The 25,060-nt window shown below is 43.0% G+C and overlaps 1 protein-coding gene across 1 annotated transcript in view; it reads right to left on the bottom strand.

Moving 5' to 3' along the window:
* Positions 1 to 25,060, bottom strand: part of LOC139157370 (cation channel sperm-associated auxiliary subunit epsilon-like) — a 144,080-nt gene that overhangs the window by 112,270 nt on the left and 6,750 nt on the right. The window contains exon 2 of the mRNA XM_070734069.1: positions 6,799 to 6,881. Coding sequence (XP_070590170.1) covers positions 6,799 to 6,839 — 41 coding nt within the window. The 5' untranslated portion in view covers positions 6,840 to 6,881. The remainder of the gene's footprint in view (positions 1 to 6,798; positions 6,882 to 25,060) is intronic.

The raw sequence follows: 25,060 nt of genomic DNA, 5'->3' as shown, positions 1-25,060 counted from the left end.
CAGCAGGGAAAGGTCGGCCGGGCTAACGGGAGGCGGCGCGCGGCCGGGCGCTGGGGACGTCTGGGAGGGCGAGGGGAGCCGGCGGGCGGAGGCGAAGACAACGGCGCCCTCCATTCTCTCTCCGGCAGCGAAGGAGAGGGGGCGGATCACGCCCCAATACAGGAGGCGGCGGCGGAGGAGGAGGAGGAGAGTGGGCGGATCGGACGGGCAATGGGGCAGGGCAGAGAAGCCAGGGGCGCGTTTGGCCAGAGGCACCGTGGGGAGGCAGGGGCGGCCGCGGCTCCCTTTACTCCTACTGCCGGACCTCCCCGCCCCTGCCTCCTTTTTCCCGCCTTCCTTCTTTGGGGCCCAGCCGGAAACAGCTGCATCGGGCAGTAGCCGGGGGATAGCTGCCTCCAGGTCGGAGGCACTGGCGGTCCGGCACTGGCAGTGCCCCGCCCACCTGGAGCTTCCTGCGGCACACCTGACCGTGTCTCGCGGCACACTACTGTGCCGCAGCACACCGGTTGGGAAACGCTGGTGTACTGTAAGGAAAAAGGATGTCTCTCCATACTTGATAAAAATTGTCTTTATTCCATGCAGTATTAAAGTACAAGAGTGTACTGAGGATTCAGCAGAGCAAGACTGATCACCCGGTACCAGAGTAACACACAATATATACAATTACATTCCTAAGCTCCTCCTGTAATGGGTGTGGGGTGAAGTGTGAATACTGTCGTTATCAGAATCTGAATAGATATTGAATTCACAACGGTCTGTCTAGGTCAATTCCCCTTTGTCTGTGATGGCCATTGCCCACTTACTAGGCAATCCCAATCAATTAGATCCTGTCTCTCTGTCTCTCAGGAAGGGCTATAGTGGCCCTATATAACTGTAGTTATGCAGCTACCTTCAATTCTATACAGTCTCAGAAAGTTCTAGATAACTCTGGACAGTTCTAGAAACTTCTTGATAGTTCTCACAATTCCAGAAGCTTCTTAAGTATCTTGAAATATTGCGAATATCCTTAAAAATAGATCAATTTCAAAATATCATTGTGCTGACCACAAAAGCAAAGTTTACAGAGAAGAATAACTTATTTCTATTCATTCAAGGTACAAACAGTCAGGAAAACACACTTAACAATTGGGAACAATTTTTTTAAAAAAAATTGTTAATTTGATTATTCAGTTCGTATTTGGAGTTCAGATTATTTTTCCCAATGTGTAGGACAGAGCATTTACTGGTTGAGATTTGGAGTTGCCATGTGTTAGACCACTCAGAAACAGAGTCCAGGTCTTTTTGGAGAGTAGTTGTGTTATCGGTGGTATTGAAGAGTTTTACATTGTCGGCAAAGAGGACACAGTTGCTTGTGATGTAGTCGCAAAGGTCATTGATGTAGAGAATGAAGAGCGTTGTTCCCAGTACACTACTTTGGGGATCACCGCTTTTAACAGGGACGGGGGTGGATATGGTGCTTCCTATTTTGATCACTATTTTGACCACTAGTAGCGAGGGTTTATAAGTAGTGTTGGGCGAACCCGACAAAGTTCGGGTTCAGCGGGTTCAAACGAACTTGCTGTCGGAGTTTGTGTAGGTTCGCTGAACCTGAACCTGAACCCGAACCCCTCTGGCCTGGCAGGAGGTGAAGCGCTTGGGGGGAGGCAGCGATGGGCTACGAGCCGGAACGTTAAATTGCCCTAGCTGCCGCGGCTCGTAGGTTCTTGTGGCAGAACCTGCCTCTTGAGCCGTCTTGCCCAGCGGGAGGCATAGCGCTGGAGGAGGGGGGGGGTTAGGCTCCATCTAACCAGCGATAGCTGGGAACCACCGAAAATGCCTGCCCCTAGTTCTCTCTCATTTCAGCGGCTCCCGGCCATCGCCCGCTTGATGGAGCCTGACACCTCCCCCCCCAGCGCTTTGCCTCCCACCAGGCCAGAGGGGTGGGGAGGCAGATTCTGCTGCAAGAACTTACAAGCCGCAGCAGCGAGCACAATTTAATGTTCTGGCTCATAGCCCATCACTGCCTCCCCCCAGCGTTTCACCTCCCGCTGGGACAGAGGGTTAGGGAGGCAGGTTCTGCTGGGCCGGCTTCTGAGGATCCTGGCGGGCAGCTTCAAGCGGGCGATGGCTGCAAGACTCCCCCTCCCGCCCACTTTCTGCTTGAAGCTGCCAGCCGGGATCCTGAATAGCCGGCCGGCAGAATCTGCCTCTCCACCCCTCTGGCCCAGAGGGAGGCAAAGCGCCGGAGGAGGGTTGTCAGGCTCCATCAAGCGGGCGATGGCCCTGCCCCTTGTTCTCTCTCGTTTCGGCAGCTCCTGGCCATTGCCAGGGGAACAAGAATGCATAGGCTAGCTGAGGGGAAGGAGGTAGGCCCCTGGGGGCAAAGGAGGTAAAGGGGATGGCTCTGTGCTGGATTAGAAGCTTCACACCAAAGGTTTTAAAATCTCCCAATATCACCTGAGCAAGTGCATGCGCATACACACACACTCCTCTCTCCTCCCTCCCTTTTTCTCTCATACTCCTCCCCTACATATACATACACACACATTAGGAGACCGCCCACCACAGAACTAAGATCCCATTCTTAATGAGTCTGGGGGCTGAGCTTGCCTCTGCAAAAATGAAGTCAGCCAAGCTCCCTGATGTGCCCCTAGGAGAACAGGCAGTTGGTGGTGCCGGAGGATCCTTTCTCACACACATCTCCTCTCCCAAGGTACTTGTGTGCAATCCCGCTCAAAAAGCATCCCTAGTCTTCTCAACTTCATGGTTTTGTGCCACGATGCAGGTGAGGTGGACCCAATGCCAAGGTGCCATTTAAGAAAAAAAGGTGAGAGGCTGGGTGTGTGCATGAGAAGGAAGATGTCCCTGAAGTCTAGGGCAGAGCTAAGGTCGTAAGGGTATTGGGAGGTCTCCCTCCTATTCTCTTCCCTCCACCAAAACAAAATGAAAAACCTCCACAAATCTCTCTTCTTCCTTTCCTTTCATTCTCTTTCCTTCTTTCTTCTCCTTCTCTTTCCTCTTCTTTCCTCGCCTCTCCTCCACTTCTTTCCTTCCTTTCCTTTTCTTCCTTTTCTTCTTTTCCTTTCTTTCTCTTTCCTCTTCACCCTGGGAAGCGGCCTCCTCCTCTTGTGACAGTCTGGAGCAGACGGCAGGCTCAATGCCCTGAGACGATTTTTCAGACAGGCGCAGGGCTCAGGCAGGGGTCGATGTGGGCGTCCTGCTTCAGGTCCCACTTGGGCAATGGGTAGAAGCAGCTCTTCAGCTGAAGCCTTCAGCCAGGGAGCAGTCTGGCCACTTCTCGAGGTGGAGGATCTGTTCCATTGCACGGAGGGTCAAGGTGCACTCGGGGGACTTTGCGGGCTCAGCTTCTGCAGCTGCTGCTTGCGGGTCCATTGAGTCCGGCATCACAGCCTCCTGCAGGCGAGAGGTGGTCAGGCATGTGGGGACGTCGCAGGGGGGAGGGGCGGGCCTAACTCTCCAACTCCTGCAACTGCTTGTCCAACACTGGGACTCCCCATTGGAACGTGTGGCCACCAGCCCAGTCAGCCGCGCTTGGCTCAGCCTCCTTCTTTTCTTTCCTTTCTTTCCTTTCTTTCCTTTCTTTCTCTTTCCTCTTCTTTCCCCTCCTCTCCTTTCCATTTCTTCTTTACTTCTTTTCTTTCTTCCTTTCTTATCGCTAGCTCCCTTTCTTTTTTTCTTTCTCTTCTATTCATCTCGGCGGTGGGAGAAGAAAGTGGCTGGCGCCCCTAGTGGCCCTTTGGCTCCAGGGCTGGGCAGCAACGTTGGCAGCACATGTGAATGGAGCAGTGAGGGAAGCGGTGGAGGTGGGGGCCAACCAGTTATTTCTTTATATATTTCTTTTCTTTTTCTTTGATTTGTTCTTTCTTTCCTTTTTTCCTCTTTTCCTGCAGTTCTTGTTATTCTTTGCTCTTTTTCTAAGTTTAGCTTCTATTAATTTTTATTACTATAATTAAAATTCTTAATAAAATATATTTTAAAAGCTCAAAAGCATTGATAATAACTAGACTGCAATATTTAGAAAATAAATAAAATATTGATCTGAAAACAATTGTGAATATTTTGATGCTCTTGCCATCTGCAGAAAAATTGACAGCATAGACTAATAAATGAATACCAATCGACTTGGCCTGCATGAGCTGTATTCATAATAAGGGAGGCAAGAGAAATCAATGTATTGAAGGGTATATAAAAGTGTGTGTTGTTTTTAATCTACAAATGCTTTTTACTATCCAACAGAATTTTATAAATAATGTAAAGCATACAATATGGTATTGTTGAATTTCTTTCTAAAAGCAAAGATAATTAAGTATTTAAAAAATTATACACTATTGAAGTGTTTCCTAAGTGGTACAAAAATTCTAATTGGGCATCTGTGTGTGTGTGTTTTGTGTGAGTGTATGTGTGTTTCTATATATGAATTTTATTTCATAAATTTCCAATGCAAGTATCTAAGAAGAGTTTAAAGTTCATATTTTGAAAATGTATTTAATTTAAATGTTTGTTGAATTTGCTACTCTTAAAATTATTTTTGTAGTATTTTCAGGTGTTCTACAATAAGTTCATTTACGGTTATTTGGAAAGGCGGTTCATGAAACAGTTAAAGCTTTGAAATTGGTAGCTGAACATTTATTATAGAAAAGGACAAACAGATGATTGCAGAATTCACTGAAGGGGACTACCAAAGCATCAAGACTTTGGAAAGAAATTAAAGCTCCATGAAGAGGAACTGTGGTTGAGTACTGAAGCAATAGCTGAAGTCAGAGTGATTGAGACAACAACCATGCCAAGCAATATAGGGACAAGATATCAAGAGACAATGACTGGCTTGTTTAACCAGTGATAAATGGAACTACCAACATAGAAACCAACTATCCTACCAACAGAAGAGAAACTATAGTAAGCAGAGAGAAACCAAATACAGTACAGTGATACCTTGTCTAACGAACCTAATTGGTTCCAGGACGAGGGTCGTAAGGTGAAAAGTTCATAAGATGAAACAATGTTTCCCATAGGAATCAATGGAAAAGTGATTAATGCGCGCAAGCCCAAAATTCACCCCTTTTGCCAGCCAAAGCGCCAGTTTTTGCGCTGGTAGGATTCCTCTGAGGCTCCTCTCCATGGGAAACCCCACCTCCAGATTTTGCGATGCTGCAGGGGAATCCCAGCAGGGGAATCCCACCAGTGCGAAAATGGGCACTTCGGCTGGCAATGGAAGTCCGGAGGTGGGGTTTCCCAGCAAGGGAAGCCCCAGCGAAATCGTAGCATTGCCAACCTCTGCTGGGGCTTAAGAGCCAAAGCTGGGCTGGCTTTAGCCCTAATCCTGCCTTAACGGGGTTAAGGCTCCTTTAACCCCAGCCTACCATCGAGCCAGAGCAGCGAAGGAAGTGAAGGAAGCTTTCCTCTTCCCATTTGCTCTCTATATGTCCTCCAGTTTTAATGGACGGCTTCTAAGCTGTCCTCTTCCCCATTTGCTCTCTATGTGTCATCCAACTTTCACAGAGGGTTTCTAAGGTTTCCTCTTCCCCATTCTCCGTGAAAGCTGGAGGACACGTAGAGAGCAAACAGTGAAGAAGAGGAGAGCTTATAAACCTTCCCTGAAAGCTTGAGGACACGTAGAGAGCAAACAGTGAAGAAGAGGAGAGCTTATAAACCTTCCCTGAAAGCTTGAGGACACATGGAGAGCAAATGGGGAAGGGGAGAGCTTATAAACCCTCTGTGAAAGGTTGAGGACACATAGAGAGCAAACGGTGAAGAAGAAAGATTATAAACACTCCGTAAAAGCTTGAGGACACATGGAGAGCAAACGGTGAAGAGGAGAGATTATAAACCCTCTGTGAAAGATTGAGGGACACATGGAGAGCAAACAGGGAAGAGGAGAGCTTATAAACCCTCCGTGAAAGGTTGAGGACACGTGGAGAGCAAACGATGAAGAGGAGAGATTATAAACCTTCTGTGAAAGCTTTAGGACACATAGAGAGCAAACGGTGAAGAGGAGAGATTATAAATCCTCCCTGAAAGCTTGAGGACACATGGAGAGAAAATGGGGAAGAGGAGAGTTTATAAACATTCCCTGAAAGCTGCAAGATACATGGAGAGCAAACAGAGAAGAGGAGAGTTTATAAACCCTCCGTGAAAGCTTGAGGACACAAAATTCAATCAATACAGTATTTTTTTTTTTAAAGAAAGAAATATTCAATTAAAATATAATTAAAAGTAACAACTAGTTTGTATATTGGATCATTATGGGAATGGTTAAGTTTTCTTTCAATGGTTTCATTTAGTCCTAAATATCAAATTTTATATTCTCACTCATCCCATTTACATATTTTGTTTCTATTCAATCTTGTCTGATTCTTGGAGATTGCCAAGAATTGTGATTTTCTTGGCACGATTTTTCGTAAGTGGTTTGCCATTGAGGATAGGAGAGAAGTGACTGGCCCAACCACCTAGTTGGCCTTGTGCCCAAGATGGAAACTCAATTCCTGGTTTCTAGCCTAATGCCATGGATCATTATTAAAATATTTATTTTGGTGCTTTCATTTAGTCTTAAATACCAAATTTATAGTCCTATTCATAAATACTACTACTGGTATATAACATTTATGAACATAAATATGATTTAGGCTGCAAAGAAAAAGCATTAAGTATATTATCTTGAAATGATTGATCCTTAAGCAGTCTGTTGATGTCAGAATAATTGCTGTTGGGTAAGAAACATGGTCGCAGAACTCTAGATTCAAAAATAGCAGCCATAGTTGAAGATATATAAATAGAAAGAAGTGCAAATATATATTTTACCTGTATTCATCTTGATAAATATACCATAAGAAACAACTCATATCTGCCCTGATATGTAAGTAGCGTTCCTCTTCAGGCACTGCCTATAAAAGGAAAAATATGAATTATTTCTTTTTTTCATAGTGTGAGAGTTATCCAAAATGTTTCACGAAGCTGCCAATTCTGTAGCACTGAAAGGGTGACACTCTATAACCAACTGCTGCCTGCTTTTTCTCAATAAAGCAGAATGTTTTTAATAAGAGATTCAACTATCTTTGTCACCAAACAATAGCCATTTATATTTCAGGAAAGCATAGAAACATAGAAGACTGACGGCAGAAAAAGACCTCAAGGTCCATCTAGTCTGCCCTTATACCATTTCCTGTATTTTATCTTAGGATGGATCTATGTTTATCTTAGGCATGTTTAAATTCAGTTACTGTGGATTTACCAACCACATCTGCTGGAAGTTTGTTCCAAGCATCTACTACTCTTTCAGAAAAATAATATTTTCTCATGTTGCTTTTGATCTTTCCCCCAACTAACCTCAGATTGTGTCCCCTTGTTCTTGTGTCTAGTTTCCTATTAAAAACACTTCCCTCCTGAACCTTATTTCACCCTTTAACATATTTAAATGTTTCGCTCATGTTCCCCCTTTCCCTTCTGTCCTCCAGACTATACAGATTGCGTTCATTAAGTCTTTCCTGATAAATTTTATGCTTAAGACCTTTCACCATTCTTGAAGCCCGTCTTTGGACCCGTTCAATTTTGTCAATATCTTTTTGTAGGTGAGGTCTCCAGAACTGAACACAGTATTCCAAATGTGGTCTCAACAGCGCTCTATATAGTGGGATAACAATCTCCCTCTTCCTGCTTGTTATACCTCTAGCTATGCAGCCAAGCATCCTACTTGCTTTTCCTACTGCCCGACCACACTGTTCACCCATTTTGAGACTGTCAAAAATCACTACCCCTAAATCCTTCTCTTCTGAAGTTTTTGCTAACATAGAACTGCCTATACAATACTCAGATTGAGGATTCCTTTTCCCCAAGTGCATTATTTTACATTGGGAGACATTAACGTGCAATTTCCATTGCTCTGACTATTTATCTAGTAAAGCTACATCATTTACCATATTACAGACACCTCCAGGAATACCAACCATATTGTACACTTTAGAGTCATCGACAAATAGGCAACCCTTCCCTACCAAACCTTCCGCTATGTCACTCACAAACATATTAAAAATAATAGGACCCAGGACAGACCCTTGTGGCACACCGCTAGTAACCAGGCTCTGCTCAGAATACTCGCCATTAACAACAACCCTCTGATGTTTACGCTTCAGCCAGCTACAAATCCACTGAACTATGCAGGGATTAAGTTCACTAACCCTATCAGCTCTTTATGTGGAACTGTATCAAAGGCTTTGCTGAAGGCAATATCCACTGCACCGCCTTCATCCAACACCTTTGTGACATAGTCAAAGAAATCAATGAGATTAGTCTGACATGATTTGCCTTCAGTAAAGGCATGCTGATATGGGTCCAATAAGTTATTGTTTTTTAGTTGCTGATTTATGCTCTTTTTGAGTAGAGTCTTCATCATTTTAACTACAACTGATGTCAAGCTAACTGGCCTGTAGTTACCAGCTTCTTCTCTACTGCACTTCTTGTGGATAGGCACAACACTGGCCATTCTCCAATCCTCAGGAACATCTCCTGTTAACAGGGATTGGTTAAACAAATCAGTCAGTGGGGTAGCAATGACAAATCTGCGTTCTTTAAGAACTCAGGGGTGGATGCCATCTGGACCCATTGCCTTATTTATCTTTAAGCGTTCAAGTTCTTCTAAGACATCAGCCTCTAAGATCACTGGAGCTGAATCCGTACAGCTGGAAGCAATGCTATATCCATCTATATTGTATTGTAAGGTACCTTTTGTGAAAACAGAAGTAGCTATTGAAATGGTCAGCGACCTCCTTACTCCCATCAATGTATGTATTATACCCAGTACTAAGCTTTGTGATGCTGCAGTTTTTCTTCTTTCTATCACTAATATATCTGAAGAAGGTTTTATCCCCCTTCTTTACAGATTTGACAATTTCTTCCTCTTTTGAGGCTTTAGCAGCATATATTATCTGTTTTGCCTCCTTCTGTCTCATTTTATACATCTCTCTGTCAGCTATACTTCCAGACTCTTTATACCTCCTATAGGCAGCCTTTTTTTCATTGACTATAGCCCTTACATCATGGCTAAACCATAGCGGTTTCTTCTTCCTTTTACCTTTAGTTATTTGCCTTACATACAGTCCAGTGGCTTTTAAGATGGCCTTTTTTAATACAGTCCACTGGGTGCTCGCTCCTGCCATTTTATCCCTCCCATTTAATTTATTATTTAAATATTCCCCCATTGCATTAAAATTTGTTTTTCTGAAATCCAATACTTTGGTTGCAGTATAGAATTGCTCACAATCAGTTTTTACATTAAACCACAAACATAGATGGTCACTGCAACCTAAATTTTCTCCCACCTTAACCTCTAAAACCCGGTTCCCATTCGTAAAAGCTAAATCTAGAATATTCTCCCCTCTAGTCGGTGTCTTAACCAGCTGCACCAGAGCTGCTCCTGTAAAGGCCTCTACTATATTCTTACGTTTGCATGCCATTTGGGTAATTTCATCCACCATCTTGTTGTCATATTCCTCAGATTGCCCTGGAGGCCTATAGATCACCCCAAATTTAATGACAGAACCTTCTTTAGTTTGCATGCAAACCCAGAGAGTGTGCAGATCTTTACACATATTTTGAATTAGTGTTGTTTTTAAACTTTCCTTAACATAAATGGCTACTACACCTCCCCTTCTCTCTATTCTATCCTTCCTATACAATGTATATCCTGGTATGGATATTTCCCATTCATTAGACTCCTTAAACCATGTCTCAGTTATGGCAACTAGACCCAAATTATCTCTAGATATTATGACCATTAACTCAAATAGCTTGTTGCTCGAGCTTCGAGCATTCGTGCACATTACCCGAAGAAAATTATTATCATTATTAGTTTGCCCCTTGTCATCAACAACTACATCTATTTTATTTACAGCTCCCTTTTCATATGCTTCAAGAAACTGATTTATGCTCATTGGTCGGGGACAGAAATCATCCACATCACTTACATCTCTGTCCCCTTTACCTAGTTTAAATGCCTGTCCAAAAAAAGTTCTGAACTCCTCACCGAGCACCTGGGTACCTCTGTATGATGGATGCAAACCATCCCTCTTAAACAACTCCCTATTATACCACCTATTGACATCATGACTTACATAGCCAAAACCTTCAGCTTTACACCACTGCCTTAACCACACATTAAACTCTCTGATACAAGTTGTTTTATCCTCATGAACCACAGACCGGTAACACCCCTCCAAGATGGCGATTTAGGCAGATGTTTAGACAGAGAGTGGGAATCTAAGTTTGAAGAAAAACATTAAAAACATTGGAATCCTGGTATTAGAGTTACCAGAGTTACAATGCAATTAGTTAGACAGACTTAATAATATCCAGAACCAACCAACAAACAGAAACTGTCCAGCCATGAGGAATCTCAACCACGAGGCAACCGAAACCTACCAGACAAAGGCAAGACAGAAAAGTATCTTCAAAGCCATCAACCATCTATATGTAAAGATCCTGCGTGAAAGTCGAAAGTAACAGGACTCCGGAGGTTCAACTGACTGTGATTGATCCCTACTGCCCTTAGAACCCCAATCAACACCAGCGCACCCCCGGACCACCACCCCCAGCAAATTAACCCCAGCGATCTGCCCGTGCACCATCAGCCTGATCCAGCCCAGCCTGTCCAATCTCCAGCTGATCTATCCGAAGCGGCAGCATAGCCTCTTATAACTTTTAATTCGCCTGATTTATAGATAAGACATCCAAAGCTTCTAACTTTTAGCAAAAGCGAAAAGAGTCTTTTACTCTGCATTGCCCGATCCCCAGCTGAGCCATCCCGAAGCCTCTAGTAACTTTCAAATCGCCCGACTCCAAGCTGAGCCATCTCAAAGCTTCTAACTGACTCCCAGTTAAACACTTCAAAGCTTCCAGCTTTTAGCAACAGCGAAAGGAGTCCAGCCGGTTTCGAGCTCCAGGCAACAGCGAAAGGAGCCCAGCCAGTAATGGAAGGGCTCATTCCCAGCCGAGCTGGCCTTAAGATTTAGCAATAGCGTTAGGAGCCCAACCAGTGGCTGAAGGACTCTGAAAGCGCCCGATTCAAAATCACCTGATTCCACAGTGTAAATACTCAGCTGCAGCAATGACAGGAGCCCAGCTGTTGGTGGAAGGACTCCGAAAGTGCCGTTCCCCAGCTGAGACATTCAGAAGCTTTTAGCACCGGAAATTCTCAGCAGAGCCATCCCAAAGCAGCAGCCTAGCCGGTTGCATAAAACTCTGGAAAACACCCGCTCTCCAACTGAACAAAGAAAGTATACAATTACAAATAAACATAATAATAAAGAAAGAAAGCCCATCAAGCCAGGACTCATTCTGGATTTCCAAATTCCTGCTGATCCTGATTTTCCTGCAACCCTCTCTTACACCGGAGGTCAGCCAACATTTAAAGAAACAGTCCACGTGGCTCCCTGGGGTAACAATAGACCACTGCCCCTGTTTGTGCATGAACCATCCCAAGAAACAGAAATAAATTGGGAAACGTAGTTAAAGCTTCTTGACATACTAACTCAACTGTAAAAAAAAAAAGCTAAATCTTCCTAACACTCTAACACAACAATACCTATCATTAACCATGCCAAACAAAAAATCACAAACCCTCACATACCAACACCCTCAAATGGATGATACCTCTAACAAAGATAACATTTGTTACAAATGCAGTAAATCCATCAATGGTATAGAAGAATACAACAAATACCAGATATGCCTAAACTACGCCCATAACACCTTCCTGGAAATAAACAAAAACTTAACCAATTTCCTTCAAAAAGTTTCCACCTGCCTTCATTTTTGCCCTACATGTCTACCCAAACTTAAGGAACTGATCATCATGTCCAATAATTTTCTCAATCTTGACTCAACCTTATCTGCACAAAAAGATTACACTGAATCTATGGAAGCCCATATCGAAGCAAGAATACAAGCATGCTTCACATCCTTGGACAATAAAATCACAACACAGGCAAAAAGAAATTCAATAGACCTAAATCCCACTTCAATACAACAACAAAACCCTCAACCAATAACCCATCATCCACTACCACCACCATATGATCAACCACATCAACCACCTCCTCATCAACACACCAATCACCCAAATAACATATCCCTACTAATCAAAGAAACTCTTGAAAGAGAACAAAAACATAATAAAGCCATCATATTTGGATTAGAAACCACTAATGAACCTGATATCAATAAAATTCGCAATACAGTACATTACACCAAAATACCCGAGCTCCATACCTTACTAAAAACTGCCAAATACGACATCATATTTATATGCGAAACATGGTTAAACGTATCTCTCCCCAACTCCATTATTACATTAATGACTACCACATTTTCCGAAACATGAAGAGGAAGTAGAGTTGCAATCTTCTATAAAAAATCACTCAACCTAAAGGAAATCCAAATTAAACAAGATCTTTACCTTCCAAAAACTATCATATGTGAACTAACCTCAGTCACCACACTCTGCTTCCTCCTATTTTACAGAGCCCCTGACTACGACATCTCACATGTGAACAAGCGAACCACGCTACTAACGTGGGCAACCTCCTACCAACATCCTCTTATATTTCTTGGCGATTTAAATCTACCATATGTTAACTGGTCCCTAAATGAATGCACAACTGAACCCATTCACTCAACCCTCTACAATGCTATCACTAGTCTAGGACTAGTGCAACTAGTTACAGACAACACCAGACTCAACAACTGCGTAGACCTCATCTTCTGCAACAGTTTACACTCAATTTATGGACTCAAAGTAAAAGAACCCTTTTCCAACAGCGACCACAGCACAATCGACTTTTGCCTCAATGTACTTCCTTAAATAAACAACTCCAAGAACAAGACAACCAATTTCAACTTTAAAAAGGTCAACTATAAAAACATAGAATCTTATCTCTCATCTCTTGACTGGACCACAATATTCTCCGGATATATCACTGTAAATGACTATTACAATATATTTTTGCTCGAGATCCAAAGAGTCATAAAATTATATGTACCTCTAATATTCACCAAAACCAAGAAAAATAAACTACCCATAAAAATAAGAAAGTTACAATCCAAAAAAAGATTACTCTGGCATAAAAATAAAACAGGTCATGTTGCAAACTTTAAAAAGCGCTATAAAAATTTATGTCATCAAATAAAGACTGAATGTACCAATTATCACATTAATCAAGAAGAAAACCTCCTACATACAAAATCAACTCGTGCCTTCTATAACTCTGTAAACAAACTCAAAGACTCTAGATCCATCCCACCCCTTAAAGGACCTAATGATAAAGAGTATAACAATGAAACAATTAAAGCCAACCTCTTTAACACCTTCTTCAGCTCTGTCTTTGTTAACAGCAATGGCTCATGCCCAGCATTTCCTAGTCGCAACTCAATTAACTTCAATGATCTAATGCAAATTGAATTTACAGAGGAAAATGTTAAAAAATCATTACACGACCTAAAACCTTCCCTTTCTATCAGAACAGACGGACTATATGCATACTTCTTAAAAAAGCTCTCCTCAACCCTGGCTAAACCTCTAAGCATAATTTTCGAAATATCTTCTACAACTAGCTCCCTACCTAAACTTTGGTCTCTAGCCACAGTCATTCCTATCTTCAAAAAAGGTGATCCAAGCAATATTGAAAACTACAGACCAATCTCCCTGACTTGTGTCACTTGCAAAGTCATGGAATCCATCATAAACCAATCCATTACACTTCATCTTGAAACTAATAACCTACTTTCCAACAAACAATTTGGTTTCAGGAAAACATTATCCTGCAATCTGCAACTCTTACACTGTAAAAACATATGGACTACCCAATTTGATCAGGGTCAATCAATAGATGCAATCTATATAGACTTTTGCAGAGCCTTTGACTCAGTAGTTCATGACAAACTTCTTCTGAAACTAAAATCCTATGGCATCTCTGGACCTCTGCATGATTGGATTTCAGCATTCCTGTCCAACAGACAACAAGTGGTGAAAATAGGTAATGCCATATCTAATCCTGCTCCAGTTAACAGTGGTGTCCCACAAGGCAGTGTTTTAGGACCTACTCTCTTTATGCTCTACATAAACAATTTCTGTGACAATATGACAAGTAATTGTGTTCTCTTTGCTGATTATGTTAAACTATTTAATACTACTGACAATACTTCTACCCTTCAAAAGGACCTTGACAATAGAGCTGAATGATCTAACAACTGGCAACTTCAAATCTCTGCCAACAAATGCTCCGTCCTACACATTGGTAAAAAGAATCTGAATACTAAATGCATACTTGGTAAAACTGAACTAACAGAGGACCCTCACTCAGTCAAAGACCTTAGAGTACTAGAGCCCACTGTAACAGCATTGCCAAAAAAACATTAAGAATTGTAAACCTAATCTTACGTAGCTTCTTCTCTAGAAACACTGATTTATTAACCAGAGCATACAAAACATTCGTCAGACCTATTCTAGAATATAGCTCACCTGTTTGGCATATCAGATATTAATACAATCGAAGGAGTCCAGAAATACTTCACAAGAATCCTTCACTCCTCCTCACGTAACAAATTACTCTACTCCTCCAGACTTCAAATACTAAATCTAGAAAATTTACAACTATGTTGTCTCCAAACTGATTTAACTGTTGTTCATAAAATCATACATCATAATGTACTCCCTGTCAGTGACTACTTCACCTTTAACAACAACAACACAAGAGCATGTAATAGATACAAACTGAATGTAAATCGCTCCAAACTTAACTGCAGAAAATACGATTTTAGCAACAGAGTGGTCACCACCTGGAACTCATTACCTGACTCGGTTGTTGCTTCCCCCAACCCCAAAATCTTCAACCTTACATTATCTACAATTGACCTCTCCCCTTTTCTAAGAGGTCTGTAAGGGGCGTGGATAAGTGCACTTATGTGCCTAATGTCCCTGTCTTACTGTCTTATTATCCTTTCTATTACTACATTCTACTTATGTTATGTTATGTTATGTTAATATGTACTATAATACTATACTTGTTTGACAAATAAATAAAATAAAATAAAATAATAAAATAAAATAAAAATAAACACCTCTGAGAAAGTCACTGAATCAGTTATTCTGCCCAGCTCCATGCTTAGGCATTGGAAATCTCTTTTTACTACATTAACATTTCTCTGGGACAAATCATTTGTGCCAAGATGCACCACCACATCAACGTTATTACCTTTACTCACAGCCTTGACAATATTTGTAATCCGCCTCCTGTCCCTGCTAGCAGTGGTCCCAAATCAACACCTCTAACAGTTGAGTCACCCACAAGAAAAGCAGAACTTTGTCAACCATAATAATAAATAAACATAACTCTACCTGTGCTTCTGATTTCTTTCATTTCAGAGCCTTTGATTTCATCATAAAAACACAACAAAGTTATACAGTCATATATGTATTCATAATATTTTAAAATAATTGAGAACTTACTCCAGTTTTAAGTAATGGTTGAACTTTATGATTACCAGGAATTGTACAAACCAGTGATGCATGTGGTCTCCTAAAGCAAGGGGGGAGGGAGTATCATAATTAAGTGAACAACACATCTTTACTTATAAGATTTTCCTGACAGTTTGCTAAATTCCAATACGGTAACTAATGTAATTACAAAATGCTGGAAGTAAGTATTTTATAGCATCTTGCAATTTTGTGGAAGTGCAGTACAAAACATACATAAGGAACTTCACTCATTATGTTAATATAATACCTGATTTTTCAGTTCAATATGTTGTGTGAATTAAATACAGTGGTACCTCAAGATACGAACCCCTCGTCTTACGAACAACCCGAGATACGAACCCGGGGTTCAGAAATTTTTTGCCTCTTCTTACGAACTTTTTTTGTCTTACGAACGCCAAACCCGAACTTCCGGGTTCGGCGTTTGAGAGGCTGCTGGGAAGCCCCCCGGCTGTTTTAAAAGGTGACAGCCGGGCGGCGGGGCTTCCCAGCGGCCTTCCGAACGCCGTTCGGCAAAAGTTCGGGTTTGGGAGGCCGCTGGGAAGCCGCACTATGACAGGTAGGGGAAGCGGTGTGGAGCAATGGGAAGCTGAAGCCGCCGGCGGTTTGAGCCTCCCTTTGCCCCACGCTGCTTGGCCCTGCCTGTTGTCCTGGGCGAAGTGCTGGGGGGAGGGAGTCAGTAAGGTCCTCCTGCTCCCCCCCCAGCCAGGGCGGAGCAGTGTGGAGCAAAGGGAGGCTGAAACCGCAGGCGGCTTCAGCTTTCCATTGCTCCCCGGGCGGCGGCAGACCGCCTTTGTATTTTTGGCTGGGTGGGGAAGCAGGAGGCGCAGGATCGGGCCGGCGTGGGGCGAGGCAGCAGGTCAGCATCCTGGGCGGGCGGGCGGCGGGGGAGGAGGCGGGGAAGCCTCTTGCAGCAGCTGCCACTGCTGCCGGCTATCCCCGCCGCTCGCCCATGGCCGGCAGAAGATCGCTCTTGCCCGGCTTCCCCGCGAGGCAGCAGGTCAGCATCCTGGGCGGACGGGCGGCGGGCGAGGAGGCGGGGAAGCCTCTTGCAGCAGCTGCCACAGCCACCGGCTTCTGCGCCGCTCGCCCATGGCCGGCAGAAGATCGCTCGTGTCCGGCTTCCCCGCGAGGCAGCTGGTCAGCATCCTGGGCAGACGGGCGGTGGGCGAGGAGGCGGGGAAGCCTCTTGCAGCAGCTGCCACAGCCACCGGCTTCTGCGCCGCTCGCCCATGGCCGGCAGAAGATCGCTTGTGTCTGGCTTCCCCGCGAGGCAGCAGGTCAGCATCCTGGGCAGACGGGCGGCGGGCGAGGAGGCGGGGAAGCCTCTTGCAGCAGCTGCCACAGCCACTGGCTTCTGCGCCGCTCGCCCATGGCCGGCAGAAGATCGTTTTTGTCCGGCTTCCCTGCGAAGCAGCAGGTCAGCATCCTGGGCGGGCGGGCGGTGGGCGAGCGGCGTGGAAGCCGGCGGCTGTGGCAGCTGCTGCAAGAGGCTTCCTCGCCCGCCGCCCGCCCGCCCAGGATGTTGACCTGCTGCCTCACGGGGAAGCCGGGCAAGAGCGATCTTCTGCCGACCATGGGCGAGCGGCGCGGAAGCCGGTGGCTGTGGCAGCTGCTGCAAGAGGCTTCCCCGCCTCCTCGCCCGCCGTCCATCCGCCCAGGATGCTGACCTGCTACCTCGCGGGGAAGCCGGGCAAGAGCGATCTTCTGCCGGCCATGGGCGAGCGGCGGGGAAACACTGGGGTGGGGGGGCTGTCGGGACACCCCCCACCCCAGCACTTTGAATCCCACCGGCCAAGAGCACTCGGGCAGCAGCTTCTGCCAGACACGGGCAATGAGCGGGACAGAAGGGCGGGGAGAATCAGGAGGCTCCTTTGGCGGCTGGGGGCTGCCTGGCTTTGTGATTTTGGCTAGGGGGGGAGTGAGTTAGGAAGGTCCTACTTCTCCCCCCCCAGCCATAAACTCAAAGTCTGTCTCCGGCCACACGGTTTAGCCAGGAGAGGAACGGCAAAGTGACTTGGAGGAATGGGAAGTCCAAACCGCCCGGTTTCAGCTTTCCATTCCTGCACGTCACTTCGCCGCTCCTTTTGGCTGGGGGGGGAGTTAGGAAGGTCCTACTTCTCCCCCCCCAGCTGGCGGCAGCGCAACAAAGATAGGCATTCGCTTTCCTCCCGCCCACCGCCGACTGACCGTGGGCTCCTTCCCGAGCTCCCTTCCTGAGCCACCCGTTCTCTCTCCCCCCCCCTCGCCCCTTCGCCTCCCTGTGTTCGTAGGAGAAGTGCTGGGGATTGAGGCAAGACAGCCCTTCTACTCCTCACCAGCACTTCTCCTAGGAACACAGGCAGGCGAAGGGGCGAGGGGACGGAGAGAGAACGGGAAGCTCAGCATTCCGTCAGCCGCAGCGCTGGCTGTCAACTTTTCTTTTTAGCACTGGGCAGGAGCAGAAGTGCTGACTTGCCTCCCCAGTGCTAAAAAGAAAAGTTGACAGCCAGCGCTGCGACTGACGGAATGCTGAGCCTCCCGTTCTCCCCCCCCCTTGCCCCTTCTGGTTTCGGCGTTCGGGAGGCCGCTGGGAAGCCCCACCGCCTGGCTGTCACCTTTTAAAACAGCTGGGGGGGCTTCTCGGCGGTCTCCCGAATGCCGATCCTGGAAGTTCGAGTTTGGCATTTGGGTTCAGGAGGACGCTGGGAAGCCCCCTGGCTGTTTTAAAAGGTGACAGCCGGGCGTCGTCGGTTTTTTTCGTTTTTTTTTTTCGTTGCACGGATTAATGGATTTTACATTGTTTCCTATGGGAAACAATGTTTCATCTTACGAACTTTTCGTCTTACGAACCTCCCCCTGGAACCAATTAGGTTCGTATCTTGAGGTACCACTGTATTGTTTCTTTTACACTATGGTTTAAGTGGATTATATTTATTCAATAAACCATATTTTTTTAAAAATCATTATTTATTATTCATTTATTGATTTATTAAATTTCTATGCCGCCCTTCTCCGCAGACTGAGGGCGGCTCAAAACAGAGGAAAATACAAAGCACATAAGAAATCTAATATTAAAAATATGCTCTAAAACCATAATGCTTAAAAGCAACCATCCCCATGTCATCTTATCTTGTCATACATTATTCATTCATCGGTCAGGGCTGGATGTTAAAAATTCAATGGCCCCAGGCCTGTCGGCAAAGGTAAGTTTTTAAAAACTTGGGGAAGCCCGGGAGAATGGGGGCAGTACGAATCTCGGGGGGGGGGGTTGATTCCTTGGGACCAGGGCTGCCACAGAGAAGGCTCTTCCCCTATGCCCCGCCAGATCACATTGCTTGGCTGATGGGACTTGGAGAAGGCCAACTCTGCGGGACCTGACCGGCCGCTGGGATACATGAGTCTACGGAGAGGGGTGGCATACAAATCTAATTAATAATAATAATAATAATAATAAGTAGTCCGATGCCATGTATGCCCTGCATAACTGCAAAAAAAGAGACTAGAGCATATATTCCTAATATAATCACCCATTGTTTTAAATATCTCTATATTTGCTATTAGCTGTATTGTCTGCAAATAGTGGAAAAATTAAAGAAAAATATTGGGGAATGCACTCTCATCTCAAAAACAAAGAAAAATGTGCTTTTTTAGGGAAGAAAGACTCCAATGCCCTGATCTGCATGCTGATTTACACAATTAGTTTAAGCACATAATAATCTAATTTGCTTATTATAAAAAGTAGGATAACTCAGATTTATCTCATATTGTTTTCTTCTGCTGCTTTGTTTAGAAGTAGATGTTTAAAAAAGAAATGGTAGCTATCATTTTTAATCTTTATTATATTGTAGCTATTCAATTATAAAATGGATTAATAAACAGTAAAAAGAACTAAAATACCCCACCATTCTATACATAAATTATTCTTATTAGCTCTAAGATTTCTTACCAGTGTTAAAGGATCACTATGTCATAATTTTTCTGCTTCAACAAAAAAGCAGTACATTAGTTGTAACATTTTATTACATTTCCAAAGAAAAAACAATAGATATCCTTCTTTCTACAGTCTGTTTCTTTGTACACAGGTATTTATATATTCTGTAATATAATGGTGAAATCTACAAATTTTTCCTACCCATTCTGTGGGCATGGCTTGGTGATCGTGGTTATGTTACCGGGTGAACTCAAAAACCAACTTTCACATGTCACACACACACAAACAACACAAAAGTCTTATACACAATGGAAAAGCACACAAAATGGCCCCTGCAAAAACAAGCTTACAGATTCACAGAGAGCTCAAAAACAACTATACATTTTACACAAAAATAACACAAAAGCTACGTAACTGACCACAAAATGCAGAAGCAGCTGGATTTTACACAAAATGGCCCTTGCAACAAGCAGGAACACACAGAGCCAGAAAGAGCTCAAAAACCGAGGCTTCTGGGTTGCGGCAGCGCTGTGATGGGAGGTAGGGGATCGAGCTCCATCCCTGAACCTCCGATTTCCTTCTCGGGCTTGGGGGGCTCGGAGGGCTCGGTCGCAGAAAATGGGGTTTCCCGAATCCAGAAGGGCTAATCGCCATAGTCCCAACAGAGAGGGATTGCCCCGCAGCTCTGGCAAGAAAAACTGAGACCCAGCGATGGCAGGCTCTCGGCCATAGCAGTGCGCACACACAGAAGGAGGGAGAGAAGTGGTACAGAAGTCAATAAAAGCAGAACACCAGAGAAGAAGAAAAGATAAAGATCGTCAGAAAATTTAAAAAAAAGCAGCACTGAACAAGGTATTTCTTTTGGATTTCATTATATAAGGAAATAAAAGTAAAGAACTAGGTATAAAAGGCGAACAAGAAAGTTTTTCTCTTTGTTAGAACATATCCTTGGGCATAAATTCAAGTCGCGACCGGATCTATTTTTTTCATTTGTATTTTTATATATTATATTTTAAGCAATTTATTGTTTCTATAATCTAATAATACTAAGAGAAAGACACATCCCTTAATATCTTACATTCCTGGAAGAAATAAGGATTTGATTTGATTTGATAAATAGGGGATGAAATCGAAATAAAGGGGATCTTACCGATTGAAATACCAAGTATTCCATGATTTCCAGCTTTATTTTTTTAAAGATCAAGACGTATCTTTAAGTGAACATTTGGATTATTTGGATTAAAATGAGCAAAATTTAAGACATTCTAAGAAAATATACATACTGGACCCGGAGGAATCTTGACCAATTCAATTTTCTTATATAAAAAGGACTTTGGTGACTCGGAGGTATCTACAGAGGGACTACTTTACAAACGGCAACAGCGCAAGGATTAAACCGGACGAAATAGACTAAAGTTTCTTTTTTCTCTTTTTATTCTGTGTTATTTTTATTAGTAATACTTCTGTTCCCTGTTTTTTCTTTTTTCTTGTGGATTATTGGTTGTTGTTGTTTTTTTTGAACAGAAGACTGAGGAATTTGGACAGAGGATTTCGGTAAAATTTTAAACACTTTTTTTCAAAGACCTAAAACTGTTTTAAGAAAGTTTGAATTTGAAATAACTTTTTAAATCCTTTTTTCCTTTTAAGCATTTATCTATTTTCCCCTATTTTATATATCATAATTTTACAATTATATATTTATATTTTTACATTTTTATATTTGCATAGCTACATCTTTCTTTGTTCTTGCCATAACTTTCCCCTTTACATTTACATATTTAGATACTTTATATTTCATATAGGGTTTTTAAATTTTCTCTTCTTTTCTTGTTATATTCTACTGTGGCTTTTTTATTTCTTTTCTCTTTATTTTTGACATTAAAAATGTGCTAGAATATTATTTTCCGCCCTCTTGATTTGGTACACCCCCAAATTTATAACACATTCTAGATTATATTCTATATTTACTCTCCCTCTTCTTTTTTCTTTCTTTCTTTTATATATATATAATAATTATATGGTTAAGTGTATTGCTTGATATTTACTTTAGAGTGCATTTTATAAATCATTGTTAAAGTTTCTTTTTCTATTCTCCTTTTTTTATTTCCTTTCCCTTTCACTTTTTTATTGTTTATCAATATTGGTATTTCCTGCTCGATTGTTTTGCCTGTTTGATTGTTGTGCCTTTTTAATACATAATTACTTAGCTTGATTATTTTAATCTTATAGTTGTTTTTAAGAATATAAATTTTATTATTAATTGAAATAAGAAAGCAATTCAAGGTATTGCATAATAGACTGTAAATCTCTGAGACATGAAAGGTTCTTTTAGGGCACAAAGTGTGACTTCTGTTACAACAACAACAACTCGAAAACAAACATCCACTCCAACTCCAACTCCAAAGATTTCCCCCACATCATCTTTGTTACAACAAAGATCGATAACAACAATGCTAGCCAAAGAAAAAGAAAAAGAAAAGGAGAAAACTCCAATAGAATCAAATTTTCAGACTATTCAAGATACTTTGGCTATTATTCAAGACTTCATGTAGAAAACACAAACTCAAATGGATACAAATAAAGAAGTGAAAAAATACTTAGAAGGAATGAAAGAAGAAATGAAAAATGAGATGGGAGATCTGAAAGCTGACGGAGATTGGGAATCTCAAAACTGAAATCGGAGAAGTAAAAGGAAACATGAAGGAGATGGATGGAAATATGAAAGCTATACAATAGAATTTACAAGAAAATGAAAAAAGAATCAAAGTAATAGAAGATAAAGTCCAGGATGTAGGACAAAAGATGGAAGAATATGAAGAACACAGTTACGCAATTAACAGAGGCTTTGACGAAGCAATAACCAATCTCGAACTATAATCCGCCTCACACAGATTGAGATTTCAAAATATAAGTGAGGAGAAAGATGAAGATCTAACAGCAAAGATGGCAGAGATAATGGAAGAAATATTACAAATGGACCCACAAGAACCTATAAGAGAGATAGATGAAATTTACAGAGTCCAAACTGGCTATGCACGGAGGCACAACCTAGCAAGAGAAGTTCACATTAAGTTTTCTAGAAGAGTAATCAGAGATGATATTCTAAAACAGGCAAGGAACCAAACTTGGAAACACAAATGGAAAGACATTACAATCTTGAAACAAGTCCCAAAGAGGGTAAGAGAAAGTAGAAGAGATTATTATTTTCTCACAAGCATATTAATTTAAAAAAATATAATCTTCCGATGGTCAGTACCAGAAGGACTTTCTTTGACTTGGCAAGGAATGAAACTCAAGATACAGAGTGTGGAAGAAGCAAGGTGGATTGAATAGAACAAAGCGGATTGAATAGAACAGACCAACCTCAGAAAGAACTTAAAGATAAAGAAGAAGAAAAGGGGGCTACCGGTAAAGAGAGGGAGGAAATACAAGATGTTTAAAAGAAACAGCCACAAACTCAACAAGAATTGGTGTTAGACAGCAGATTACAAGAACCAAAAGAAATAAAAAAATACTATAAATGGAAATGTCACATGACTTGAAAACCTTTTCAGTTAATGTAAATGGACTGAATAATCCCAGGAAAAGAAATCAAATATTGACTAAACTCAAGAAACAAAGAGCACAAATAAGTCTTCTACAGGAAGTCCATATCAAGAAATCAAACAGAAAATTGTTTAATAAACCAAAATTAGGGAAACTTTATACTAGTCTAGCAAATTAAAAAAAAAGAGTTGTAGCAATGTATATCAATTAAATAATAGAGTCAAAACAAATATATAGTGATAGCGAAGGTAGTATTTTAATTGTACAATTGGATTTAGAATCGAAACCTCTCATTATATCAATCTATGCACCAAATGACAATCAAAAACAATTTTATAAGGAATTACATGATAAAATAATTGAGCTATCAATAGAAAACATGATAATACCGTGTTTCCCCGATAGTAAGACCCCCCCCGATTGTAAGACATATGGGGGGTTTCAGGGGGGGTCGGCTAATATAAGCCATACCCCGAAAGTAAGACATATGTCTTACTTTTGGGGAAACACGGTACTAAAAGCGAGGGAGGCGTTGGAGCAGTTCGCGGCGCCCTGGCGGCGGTTCCCTCCGCTTTGACGGCACTGGTCCACTCGCTCGTCCCCGCAACCGACCCGTTTCCCCGACACGCGTCTGGAGGGGAGGAGCCGCTCTGCACAGTTGGGCAGCCCTGCCTGCCGGAAAGGAGGTGGGCGAAGGAGGGCGCAGCTCCGCCCGCCCGCTCGGCTCGCTTCTACAACTTCGGACCAGCGCCGTCCTTCGCCTCGCATTTCCGGGTTGGCGAGCCTGGATTGTTTTTCCTGCGAACGCTGGTCCCCGCTAAGCCTTCTGCGCCTGACTCGGCGAGGCGAGAGGGAAGAAGGAGAAGCGCAAGTGGATGCGGAGCGAAGGAAGGATAAATGCCTCCCGGGTGCTCCGCATCCACTTGCGCTTCTCCTTCTTCCCTCTCGCCTCGCCGAGTCAGGCGCAGAAGGCTTAGCGGGGACCAGCGTTCGCAGGAAAAACAATCCAGGCTCGCCAACCCGGAAATGCGAGGCGAAGGACGGCGCTGGTCTGAAGTTGTAGAAGCGAGCCGAGCGGGCGGGCGGAGCTGCGCCCTCCTTCGCCCGCCTCCTTTCCGGCAGGCAGGGCTGCCCAACTGCGCAGAGCGGCTCCTCCCCTCCAGACAAGTGTCGGGGAAGCGGGTCGGTTGCGGGGACGAGCGAGCGGACCGGCGCCGTCAAAGCGGAGGGAACCGCCGCCAGGGCTGCTGCCGCGCTGCCGAGCAGATCAGCTGCTGGGCGGCCGAAGAAACCTTCCCTGGGTCTTCCCGACTTCACCCTGTCAATTTGGTGAGTGGACGCGGGAAACGGCGGGGGGGGGGTATGTAAGACATACCCCGAAAGTAAGACCTAGTGGGGCTTTTGGGGGTAAAAAGAAAGTAAGACACTGTCTTACTATCAGGGAAACACGGTAGTAGGTGATTTTAATGTAATCCCAGATAGCCAAATGGACTATACAGGGAAAAAGAAAGAAAAGAAAAAAAAGGTAATCTTACCAACAAAATTTTGGAAAATGAGTTCAGAATTACTATTGAAAGATATATGGCGCGAATGTCACCTGCAAAATAAACAATATACTTTCTACTCTAACCCCCATAAAATCTGGACTAGGATAGACATGGCCTGGGCGCCAACACATGCAATGGAAAAGATTAGAGATATTGAGATAGAAACTAACACCTGGGCAGATCATAATCCATTAGTTATATATTGGAAAGGTGAGGAAAAATCTAATAATTGGTTCTTGAATAGAAATGTATTGCATGACCCTGAATATAAAGAGTGGATAGGGAAAGAATTAGAATTATTTTTTAAAATAAATAAAAACAATGACACAACCCCACAAAATCTCTGGGATACAACAAAGGCATGTATACAGGGGCTAACAATTTCTTACATGGCAAAAAAAATAAAGAGAAAAAGATGCAATATCAAAAACTAGTGGATGAATTAAAAAAATTAGAACTAGGAATGCAACAAAATGAATATGATGATAAAGTTAAAAATCAGAGGGAATTATTAAAACATAAAATAAGTTTGAT

The sequence above is a fragment of the Erythrolamprus reginae genome, chromosome 1, assembly GCF_031021105.1.
Source record: "Erythrolamprus reginae isolate rEryReg1 chromosome 1, rEryReg1.hap1, whole genome shotgun sequence".
In the NCBI taxonomy this organism is placed as follows: Eukaryota; Metazoa; Chordata; class Lepidosauria; order Squamata; family Dipsadidae; genus Erythrolamprus; species Erythrolamprus reginae.
The sequence above is the reverse complement of the archived record's forward strand: the minus strand, read 5'-3'. Positions and strand labels throughout refer to the sequence as shown.